Raw genomic sequence first — 12,682 nt, forward strand, 5'->3', positions numbered from 1 at the left:
AGTCCCTTCATGTAAGTATTATTTAATTTTAATTCTTATGTTTCGCATTCAATTTATATGCATGTTTTAATTTATATTTTATGTTATGTTCAACAGACGACGATGGTGGAGAGGAGCCAGTTGGTTCTTCAGGAGTCCGCCTCCCAGCTTCCTCCCGAGACTACAATCGAGTCTGTGGCTCCTCCACAGGATGCTGGATTTCAGATCTTGACGGAGACGTTGGATCAGACTCTCGGGAGGAGGCCGGGGACATATTGTCGAGGGATGGGAAATGCCCGGCGGAGGGAACCTAGACCTCGTTCATCGGCGCAGTCAAGCAGTCAGGTCACTGCTTTGACAGCACAGGTGGCCACTCTTCAGAGCCAGATGTCGGTCATTCTGCAGTCCCTCGCACAGTCCGGCATTCTAATCCCGCATTTTGATGCGCCGACCTCTGAGCCCGTCCATCCCGCGCAGCCCCATCAGACCACTGCCCCGGTGAATGCCCAAACCTCCGAGCCGCATACTGGCGACGACACGGTTGATTTTGATTCATTATTTGATTAGTGTATTTATTTTCATCATAAACATTTATTTTATTTGTAATACATTTATTTTATTTTATAACAAAATTTTATTCTAATTTATTTTTATTGCAATTTCATTGTTTAATCAATAAAAAAAAACCAATTTTATTTAAAATAAAAAATAAAAAAATAAAAGAATTGTAATATAATTTTTGCGCGACGGCAAATATTTCGTCGCGCAAACCCACATGTAACAAAAAAAAATAAAAAATCAACTTTTTTATTACTTTTAATTCTTGCGCGACGAATACATACGTCTCGCAAACACGTTTTGCGCGACGAATCGTTTCGTCTCGCATCTTCTTCGGCGCGACGACAGAGATTTTCGTCGCGCAAATATATGAGCGACGAAAACTTTCTCATCGCGCGAATGGTTCTGCGGTGAACACCTACGTCTCCCGAACAAGTTTTGCGCGACGAATTATTTTTCGACACGCTATTCCCCTCGTCGCGCAAATATACGTGCGCCGAATACTTTATCGTCGCTCAAATTTTATGCGACGAACAGTTGTTTCGTCTCCATACCGTTGGTGCAACGATGGTTTACCCGTCGCACAGTTTTGCGCGACGAATGGTTGTACCTCGTCGCGCAAAGGCTTTCTTCACGATCTTCGTGCGACGGAATATGCGCGACGAATTGTTTGTCGCGCTAAAGTTAGTGCGACTAAATGAGACTTTGCGCGACGTTTTTGTATTCGTCGCGCAAAGGTTAAAATGTAGTAGTGTATGTCTCTATATCCAATCACAATAAGGAAAAAGAATCAAGATTCCTTGTATTCAAATTACCACTTCTCTTTTAGTTTCTTCTTATCAATAAATTTTGAGAAATTCTCACCCCCCCTCCCTCTCTTGGAAAAAGAGTGGAAAAGGCCAAGTTTTGGGGCACTTGAGTTGTGCAAGGAGTTTAGAGATGGTTCTCTTTTTTTCTTTTTTTATCACATGTGAAAGGGCAAGTTTTCAAAAGTACCCGGGTCTTACGAAGTTCAATAGAACTCTCAAGTCTTACAAGTAAAGGTAAGATGATTTCTCGTTGCCATTGTAGTCTTCCAAGCAGGGACGGACCCAAAATTTCAAAATGGGATGAGTTAGATTAACCTTAAGGTGAGTTGTTAGATTTTAAATTAGGCTAAACCTTAAACATATATACTAACTAATACTATAGATATAAAGAGGGTGGGGAGAGGAAATCTCACTTGGGCTATAGCCCTGATTCTGATTGTGCATGGCATAAGACCATCCCTTCCAAATAAAAAGGAAAAAGAAAAAAGAGAGGAAAAAGTATGAGTTCAAAATTTCTATTTGATGAAAAAAAACGCATCATAATCATCTGCGGTATAGTTTCTAATTAATGATTGTCATAGTTGAACAAAGACTTGAAGTATTGGTTGTTTAGAGCCAATGGAAAATAGATGACAAGTATTTTCTTAAAAAAATTTCTTCTTGTGGTGATGCCAATACTGAGAGTATAAATTTAAATCCCACACGGAGAAATTGGGAAGACACAGAGTTTTAAAAATGTTGCCATGAGTTCGTTTTGCAATTAGTTTTTGAATCACATATGGCATAAAAACTTTGGGACTATTTCAATGTGATATAAAAAGGAGTATGAGTGAGGGTTTAAAGGAAATATTTTTGCTCACCATTTTAACCTTAATGTGTATCCTCACCATCATTCTTAACACTTGACATGTGTCCATTGGTATAACCATAGTTAATTCTTTACTTTGTATTTATAGAACCATGGTTATGTTAATAGACACGTGTCAAGTGTTGAGAATGATGGTGATGGTACACATTAGGTTAAAGTGGTGAGCAAAAATACTCCCAAAATTTAAATAGCTAATTATATGTGTTATTAGATTAATTCAAGGGTCTAACTCCATAAATTTTTGTACGTACTTGCATTTAGTTCATTATAATTGTCCTCTATGATAATAAGGAAGGGAGACACACGCAAAATTGCTATGAGATATCAAACATTCCGATTGAAGCTATAAATTAAATTGTGACAAATTAGCATATGTGGGTTAAGCCAGTTGGTCAAGACAACGTGTTTGCCCTTTATGCATTAGAATAATTTAGCATATCATATTCCAAAAGAAAATTTGTGACGAATTATAATTTAGATGTTAGGTTCAAAAATAGCCAAAGTTCAAGCATGAAAAGTGTATTGATAAACAAAATTAATCAAAGAAAATTCAGAGCCTATTGAAATTCTATCGATAATTCGTATGAGAGATAGTATATGTGTCTTCTTATTATTGTGTATTTTACTTATGACACGTTTACTAACTTGAATCAGAATGAGCATGAATCGGAGTGAATATTGATGACCGATGTTTAGTCATCGTCTGTTGATTTTTAGGACGATTTTTTTCTGTTGTGTTTTCTTTATCTTATTGACTGACTGTGCAAGGTCGTTGCTGAATTACTGTGCAAGGGATATCTTTTTTTTATCTTCAATCTACTTTCTTAGGTTCCAAAATGATATGATTCCTTCCTAGGATCCTTATCCTACTTTTGTTGCTTTAAAGTCTTTTTCTAGGTCACCAGAAAAGCAAATGAAGCTACTTTTTATTTTCTGCTCAATTATTAGTTCTCCATTATTTGCTGCTTCAGCCAAAGGGAAAGTTGCCATCCAACAACCTTATGAGCGAAGAAACCATGCAGTGCAGCTCCCCAAATTCCTCCTCAAGAGCCAACAAAAAAGAGCAGCCCCACAAAAGTGTACCATGAAAACCCGATCAAGTGACACATACCCCAAAACATGTGATAAAACATGGAAAGGTTGTCTCCTACCAAAACAAAAGAAATATTACCTCAACTAGGAGGACCCCTTTCCCTTAATAAAGCAGCCGAATCATACCGTGTCCACTCTTAAAAAGCAACACTACTAAAGTAGTCGAATTGTACCGTGCTTACCCCTAAAAAGCAATACTATTAGCTAGCAATGAGAGAATTATTGAAAACTTCACCATCAACGCAACATGACATTGACGGTGACCATGAATGTAACACGTGTAGCTTACGACCCAAGGAAAAAAAAAACATATGCAGCTGCATGCAAGTCAGCTGAAAGTCTTTGTAATGATGACAAGCCGACAGGTCACCCACCACAGATGTGAACTCACAATAACTAGCACTAAAAAAGAAAAAGAGCACAAAAACCCAATTCATTATGTCTCTATATCCAATCACAATGAAGGAATAAGAATAAAAGATTCCTTGTATTAAGTTCTTTTAAATACTGTTTTATATTTGTACAAGGCAAGTTTTGGGCCCGCGAGTGGTGCTCAAGGATTATAGGGTTCAACATTTATATTTGACGGGGAAAAAAAAAACTCATGTCATAATCTTTTATATTGTAGTTCCTCTTTAATCGTGAATTTGGTTGTCGAATTTTACAAATCTCGGATATGATATGGTCTGATTGTGGTTACTGGCCCGAGAGTCTTCAATCGTGAATTTGGTTATCGAATTTTGCAAATCTCGGATATGATATGGTCTGATTGTGGTTACTGGCCCGAGAGTAGTTTTTCATTCGTGTACCCTAATTTGGTTTATTTTGTAAGGGGCCTTGATATTGGCTTAGCCCAAATGTGCCTTGTTTTTTTTTCTCTTTTTTATGCACTTACATTTATTTTGTTATTTTCCTTCTCAAATCCACATCGATGTTGCTAAGGAGCAGGGTTGGTACTGCATCTGTTTCTATAATTTTCCTCTTTTTGTATGGCGTGATTGTATTCAGGCTGTGAATCTTTTAACTAAGATTATGCTCTTATTCCAGATCATGAATTGTGGATCGACTATTTTGGTAAATTATATCCACAGAAAAAGGTCTCCAAGTAATTTTTCATTAAAAAAAACCAAATGTAAAGGCCCAAAGGGGAGCCCAACCTAAACATGAAAGAAGACCAAATGGATTAGAGAACTTAATGGGTTTTTGGTGTCGTAATTGGATTGTTCATTAAACAAGCTCGAATGAGCCAAACAAAAGATATCAAGCCCAATACCAGCTCCAGCTGAATGAACCCAATTTGTAGTTAACCAGTTTGCATAACAAAATATCAAATATACAGCACAGTTTAAACTCTACATAGTTCAAATATAACGAGTAATAATTAAGCATTAACAAGAAAACAGTGAGGCACCACATGGTGAGGATCATTGAGTTCTGCAATGCGGTGCAGCGTAGACGGCCATAGGAATATTGGGGCTGCTGAAGTAGATCACCAAAAACAAAAAAAACAAAAAAAAAACCATGATTTCACCCCAAAACAATATAACCTGCTACAAGTTAACAAAGTAAAGATATATCAAATTGATTTGATTTTATAATATATTCTGTTTCAGCGGTAGCATGGCATATGGATTATCATTTCTTACCTCATCTCTTAGTTCTCTGCATTCCCTCAGACTTCTTCGGTTTGTCACGGTTGATTATGATCTCTCTGTTTTGGCCAGTGGACTTATCGACAGCAGAGACACTCAAGATGCCATCGGGATCAATTTCGAAGAAAACATCGAATTTATGAACATGTTTGGGAGCTGGAGGAATGTCACGGATGCTGCATTCACCCAGAAAGTTGAGATTGGCTGGCGTGCTACTGTCACTCTCATATATAGGAAGGTTCATGAGAATTTGGCCATCTATATTAGTGCAAAATTCTTGTTTCTTGTCCACGGGAATTAGAGAGTTTCTTGGAATCAACTGCATGAATTTCTTATCTGCAACAACAAGTGCCAGAGGAGTGATGTCCTTGAGTGTGTAGTCCTGAATAAACTCCCCCTTTCCATTCCCAGTCAAGGCTGCGGCTTGAACCGCAGCGCCATATGCCACTGCCTCATCCGGATTAACGCCCTTGCACAGCTCCTTCCCCTTGAAAAACTCCTGCAATAGCTGTTGCACCATGGGAATTCTAGTAGAGCCACCAGCAAGAACAACATCGTCGACACGGCTTACGTCCATGTTAGCATCCCTTAAGCACTTCTTCACAGGCTCCATACACTTGGTAAATAATTCCCTGTTTTGTTGTTCAAATATGGCCCGAGTAAAAGTTATGGTGAAATCAGTATTCTCACACAAACAGTCAATTTCAACGTCAATGTCAGACTCAAATGAGAGTCTCTTCTTTGCCTTCTCACATTCATTTTTTAACCTCCTAAGAGCTCTCTTGTTTCCACTAACGTCCAATTTATGCTCCCTCTTGAATTCCTCAACACAGTAGTTCACCAATCTGTTATCGAAGTCTTGGCCGCCAAGGTGAGTGTCTCCAGCCGTTGCCTTGACTTCAAAGTCACCAGAAGTGCTAATGGTAAGCAATGACACATCTAAAGTGCCACCACCCAAATCAAATATCATCACGTTTCGCGGGCTACTCCAACCGGCCTTCTTGTTAAGGCCATAATCAATGGCAGCAGCACTTGGTTCATTCATAATACGCAACACGTTTAGGCCAGCAGACATGCCCGCATCTTTTGTAGCTCGGCGCTGCGAGTCATTGAAGTAAGCAGGGACCGTGATAACTGCATTTTTCACAGTTGAGCCCAAGTAGGTCTCGGCAATCTTCCTCATCTTTACCAGAACCATGGATGAGATATCTTCAGCAGAACATTGTTTCTCTTGGCCATTGTGGGTGACCACAATCACGGGCTTGTCACCTGGACCTTCAATGACCTTGAATGGCCAGAGCTTTATATCACTTTGAACAGAGGCGTCACTGAATCTCCTACCGATTAACCTCTTTGTATCTGCAAATGGATGCCAAGTTCTATCAGATAGCACGAGTTTAAGTAGGAATCTAATATAATAGCTTATTAACCAATACATTAACTTTTTTTTCTCACCATGGTAGGATCTTACTGAAAGTTACGACAATTTTAACTTCCTCAAAAATTTCTTAGACTACAATTCATGCAAACACATATTAGCTGGCTCTGGCAGTAAAAATCAAAATCAATCTTTGGATTTGTTCAAGCAAAGATTATGGGTAGTGTTGATTCACAATCTAGCTGCTAGATAGCTTAGAAAAAGTGACAATTTCATATATATACTTATGATTATAGTTCTAAGTGAATATAATTAAAAAGGAGACAGTAAACGTGCAGTTTAATCCTACATATGAATATGATACGTACCAAAGATGGAGTTGGGTGTGTTTCTGACGACTTGGTTAAATGCTGCATCACCTACCAAATTAGTCTCATCAGTTTCAGTGAAGGCAACATAAGATGCAGTCTTCCTGTTCCCGTGATCGTTCAGTATAACCTCTACATGATCCTTCTGCCACACTGCTACGCGGGAATACGTTGTCCCCAGATCGATCCCGATTGCGTACTCTTCTTTTTCTTGAGGAGGAGAGGCAGAAGAAGCATGTCCAAGTTTTAACGTGCGCTGTGGATCCAGACGCATTTCCTCCAACACCAATAAGTCATACAACTCATCCCAACCACTTACTGGAGAGTGGTTTATCCTTGCACGAAAGGGATTGTACTCCTCTGGTAATCCCGCCAGGATGTGTACATGAACTAGGTCGAGAAACTCCAGAGGAGCACCGGCAGCTGCAAGATCGTTCGCCAGCTGTTTGATTATTTCCAGATAGTCAGCCATCGGAATGGTGGGATCTTTCTTCACTTTGTGTAGTTCGGATTTAAGCTGATAGATGCTAGCATGAGAGAGATGGGCGAAGTGTTGCTCGAGATTTTGCCAGACCTTTCGTGAAGAGTCAGCTCCGTCCATGACCATTTGTTGGAGAATTCCAGATAGAGTGGCTCTCATCCAATTCAAAGCCTGTTGATCTCTGTGGAACCAACTCAAACCCTTTTGAACTCTGCTCGACCAATTACTAAGGGTAGACTCAATTAGGCCAGGACGAGGCTCTGTTCCATGAATGATTCCAGAAAGATTGTGGTAGTTAAAATATGAAAGAGAGAAAGATTTCCACTGTTGATAGTTATATATATCACTCGTAAGTTTGATTGGAACCAGAAATGATGGCATGTTCTCTACGGCCATGGAAGCACCAGGTCTAGGAGACTGGCTAGAAGCAGAAGTTGATGAGTTTTTTTTTCTGGCAGTCGGTATGGAGGGGAAGTTGATGAGTAACGAGTTGATTATCTTAATTTGAAATATATATATATATATATATATAATGATCCCTCAAATTATTTGACAGACACCTCGTAAGGCTTCATTTGCATTATATTTCAATAATTTGAACTGTCTAACTTTTAACTATTCTTTTAAAGATCATCTCTGAAAAAAAAAAAAAAATTTCCAATTTGAAACCATTAATTTGACTGCTCAAATAATAGTTGTCATTTTTTTTTTTGAAGCACCATTTTTGTCTACTATGTTGGCCATAATTATATGCCTTAATGATGTTTTTTTTAGTTAAAGTTAGGAAGGCAGAGGGGAAACTCACACTAGTACCATGGGGACTTAAACTCAGGAACACTTGGGAGCACACTAAAAGTCTAGGGCAATCCAACTAACACCTCATTAGTGTCTTAATGATGTTCAATTTATCTTATTTTCTATAAGAATGATCTATGAATTAAGAATGATCTATAAATGAAGATGAGAAAAGTATACGATTTGGACTATGTGGCAATGGATATGGATCATAATGTTCGCCCATTTCTCCTATCTTATATTTAGGTTGGAAACAAGGTTGTGACTTTTGTTTATTCGCTACTCTCCATATAATATATTATCAAAGTTCAATTGGGTTGATTCACTTAATTAAGATTGGTTAATCTTATTCTTATATTTTATAGAAAATGCTATTAAAGAGGTGGTACACAATGTGATATAAAAATAGTAAGTCTAGCATTACTCATATTTTATTGTTTTTTATTTGTCTATAATTTGTTTGGATTTGTGAAACTTTGATTTATTTTCTATTTGTCTACAATTTGTTTGGGTTTGTGAAACTTTTATTCATTGTTGATATTTAGACACAACTTTAAAACACGTACCTCAGCTAATGTTTTCATGGCTTTTTTTTTTTTTTGGCACAATAACGTAACACGATTGTCTCGGCTTCTCGGTGTCTTTGAGTGTGCGCAACTTCCTTGGTGATTCATTTTGAATAATCAACAAGATTGTCACCATATACATGGAATATATAAAACAAAAGCAGCTGGAAGTCTTGGTCGTGATAGAAAGCCAAAAAGGTGAGGACGAAGGGGATCACCACAAGCAAAAGTCACTCTCCCGATATTAAAAAAACAAAAAGCAAAAGTCACGATGACTACTACAAATAAATGAACGGTTATTTACTCAAATAGTCCATTAATTATATATTAATTGGTAAATTGGTCTTATCGTTACACTATATTAATATTATCATTAATTTAAGAGTTAAAATCCTCAATTTATACTAAAATATTAATTAATTAATTAAAATCTATATAAAATACTATAAAAATCAGATAAGACCATTTGAGCAAATAACCCAATAAATTAAAAAGGGCAGCTGAAAAGTTTTGGTCGTGATAGAAAGCTAAAAAGGTTAGGAAGAATGCTCATGACAGTGGCCATAAAGGATCAAAACAAGAAAAAATATTAGATGGTATGCATAACAAAACTAACACAATATAGCAAAACTGGAAAACAAAAATGTTAATTTAATTCGAAAACATTTTTTGAGAACAAAAACAGTAAAATCATGTTCAGTAATAATTTGTGAAATTGTTATATACTCATTTCAAAAATTATTTGTCAGAAACCTAAACTCACATTACCCTTCATGTTTTGCCACTGACACGATTTAATTATTTCTTTACTAGCACAACTAAAATGACTCACTAAAAACAAAGAGGAACAATCCTATAGCTCTATTTTTTCCCAAAAATTTAGTTTGACATATATAAAAAATGAGTCACTAAAAACACATAAAAAAATATGTCAAGACATAACTGGTAAATAAGTTGACTACTTCCAACTTCCAAGGGAATGAATATGAATAAAATATTTTCCAACAAAGAGATAAAATAAACTAAATTTTTTTGGAGCTGCATGGTCATTTATCTGTGTCATGCGAGGTTAAGAATTTTTATTTTATCTTTTGGGGTCAAGTAAAGAACTTCATTGAAAGACTCCCTTCAGAGTAGGAAGAAAGGTTGTGCCACTCATATCTCCTCATCCAATCATGCTGCGTTTCCAAATTCTTAGTGAGAAAGAATGCATTTTAATAATTGAGTAAGTGGATATATTATTTCCATTTAGCTGTATAAAAGCGAATTGATGGTGTTCACAGACTAATAATAATAGTTTGCCTTAATTAATTAGCTTTTAATTTACTGTTATTTATCTTCAGTTGGTTGGAGGAGATCTTAGGTTCTACTCACATAGACGACTGATGAGGTGAGAGTGATATATTTTTGCGATGATGAGTTTGATATCTAGTTGTGATTTTATTGTGGGTGTATTGGACGTGTGAATCTATTGACCTATTATAAAATTACCCTTGTAAATATATTTCCATCGTTTGTATAAAAAAAGAAGAAAGAAGATAAATTGCCCTAGACGTCTGTAATATGTACCAAATTAAACTTTTGAACAACGTTATAACACTAGTAAAAAAAAAACCCCTTGCGCGACCAAATTTTGCGCGACGAAAAACTATTCGTCGCGCAAAGTCACTTTGCGCGACGAAACTTGAAACTTCGTCGCTCAAAGTCTTGCGCGACCAAATTTTGCGCGACGAAAAACTATTCGTCGCTCAAAGTCACTTTGCGCGACGAAACTTGAAACTTCGTCGCTCAAAGTCTTGCGCGACCAAATTTTGAGCGACGAAAAATAATTCGTCGCGCAAAGTCACTTTGCGCGACAAACTTTTGCGCGACGACAATATATTGTCGCTCAAAGTCTTGCGCGACCAAATTTTGCGCGACGACAAATAATTCGTCGCTCAAAGTCACTTCGCGCGACAAACTTTTGCTCGACGACAATACATTGCCGCTCAAAGTCTTGCGCGACCAATTTTGCGCGACGAAAAATAATTCGTCGCGCAAAATCTTTATAAAAATAAATAAAATAAAAAATTTATTTTTTAAAATCTTTGCATGATGTAATCCAAACATTTTGTCACCTAAACCAATTTATTTTTGTTTTTTATTTTGTATGCATAACACTTAAGAAATTAAACGGTATATATATATTTATTAAGTAACTTTAAATTTATTATTTTAGATCGGATCGGATTTTTATTAGAAAAATATATTCTTGTTGTTTGGATTGGGTTTTTGTTAGAAAATATATATTTTAAATTGACGATCGAATTATTTCATTGTATTCATATCGTGTCAAGGAGTGTAGCAGTAAAAAATCATCAAAATCGGAGTTAAAATAACCGTTAAATCTTGATTTTTCATTATAACCGTCTAAAAGTTTTATCCCCTTACTTGATCTTTGAATGTTTATTTTTTCCAATTTCTGGCTATATGATCTCGAAGTATAAACAAACAAGTTTGATGGTTGGATCGTTGAAACTAGTTTTTTTGAATGCATATGGCATCAAAACAATATATTCACAAACAATTAAGAGTTTATTTATACTTTCGTTAAATATAACATAAGATTTTGTGGTATCCACTAGTGTAAATATTTTAAATTGAAGATCAAATTTAGTCATTGTATTCATATAGGGTCAAGGAGTGTAGCTGGAAAAAATCATCAAAATCGGAGTTAAAATAACCATTAAATCTTGATTTTTCATTTATAACCATCGAAAAGTTTTGTCCCGTTAGTTGATCAATGAATGTTTATTTTTTCCGATTTTTGGCGTATATGATCTCGAAGTATAAACAAACAAGTTTGACGGTTGGATCGTTGAAACTAGTTTCGTAGAATGTGTATGCTATCAAAACAATATATTCACTAACAATTAAGAGTTTATTTATATTTTCGTTAAATATAACATAAGATTTTGTGGTATCCACTAGTGTAAATATTTTAAATTGAAGATCAAATTCAGTCTTTGTATTCATATAGGGTCAAGGAGTGTAGCTGTAAAAAATCATCAAAATCGGAGTTAAAATAACCATTAAATCATGATTTTTCATTTATAACCGTCGAAGAGTTTTGTCCCGTTACTTGATCTATGAATGTTTATTTTTTCCGATTTTTGGCGAATATGATCTCGAAGTATAAAAAAACAAGTTTGACGGTTGGATCGTTGAAACTAGTTTCATAGAATGCATATGCCATCAAAACAATATATTCACTAACAATTAAGAGTTTATTTATACTTTCGTTAAATATAACATAACATTTTGTGGTATCCACTAGTGCAAATGTTTTAAATTGAAGATCAAATTCAGGCATTGTATTCATATAGGGTCAAGGAGTGTAGCTGTAAAAAATCATCAAAATCGGAGTTAAAATAACCGTTAAATCATGATTTTTCATTTATAACTATCGAAAAGTTTTGTCCCGTTACTAGATCTCTGAATGTTTGTTTTTTGTGATTTTTGGGGTATATGATCTTGAAGTATATACAAACAAGTCTTATGGTTAGATCGTTGAAGTGTGTGTGTGTGTGTATATATATATTTATTTATTAAGTAGCTTTAAATTTATTTATTTTGTACATATAACACTTAAGAAATTGAATAGTATATACATTTATTAAGAAGCTTTCACCTTAATTATATTTTAAATCATAAAATAAAATATTTTTATTTTTTATTATTCATAACAATTATTTTTATAAATATTGTGCTACGACCCAATTTTTCGTCTCTCAAAAGTTTGCGCGACCAACAGTTCGTCGTGCAAAACTCAAAAAATTTGGGCGAGTACCAAAAATGGGACGCGGGTTTTTAAAATTAAAAAAAAAAATTTAGACTTTGCGCGACCAATATTTTTTGTCGCGCAAAAATTTGGGCGGGTACCAAAAATGGGACACGGGAATTTTTTTATATAATTGTTTTAGACTTTGCGCGACCAATATGTATTTTTCGTCGCGCAAAAATTTAAAAATTTTGGCGGGTACCAAAAATGGGATGCGGGAATTTTTTTTTTTTAAAATAATTTTTTTAGACTTTGCGCGACCAATATTCCTATATTCGTCGTGCAAAACTTTACGAGACCAATATTTTTCGTCGCG

The 12,682-nt window shown here is 35.6% G+C and overlaps 2 protein-coding genes across 3 annotated transcripts in view; one reads left to right on the forward strand and one right to left on the reverse strand.

Moving 5' to 3' along the window:
* Window positions 1–12,682, forward strand: part of LOC117633710 (heat shock cognate 70 kDa protein-like) — a 97,698-nt gene that overhangs the window by 42,585 nt on the left and 42,431 nt on the right. The window lies entirely within an intron of this gene.
* LOC117633711 (heat shock 70 kDa protein 18-like) lies at window positions 4,572–7,669 on the reverse strand. 2 transcript variants are annotated; one of them, XM_034367433.1, is made up of 3 exons: window positions 6,705–7,669; window positions 4,953–6,317; window positions 4,572–4,785 (listed from the first exon to the last, which is right to left on the reverse strand). In XM_034367433.1, the coding sequence occupies exons 1-2, from the start codon at window positions 7,579–7,581 to the stop codon at window positions 4,954–4,956; spliced, it is 2,241 nt and encodes a 746-aa protein (XP_034223324.1). In that variant the 5' UTR covers window positions 7,582–7,669; the 3' UTR covers window positions 4,572–4,785; window position 4,953. The 2 variants fall into 2 exon arrangements, with proteins under 2 accessions (XP_034223324.1, XP_034223325.1); XM_034367434.1 differs by lacking the exon at window positions 4,572–4,785 and adding an exon at window positions 4,823–4,856.

The sequence above is a fragment of the Prunus dulcis genome, chromosome 7 (assembly GCF_902201215.1).
Source record: "Prunus dulcis chromosome 7, ALMONDv2, whole genome shotgun sequence".
Classification (NCBI taxonomy): Eukaryota; Viridiplantae; Streptophyta; class Magnoliopsida; order Rosales; family Rosaceae; genus Prunus; species Prunus dulcis.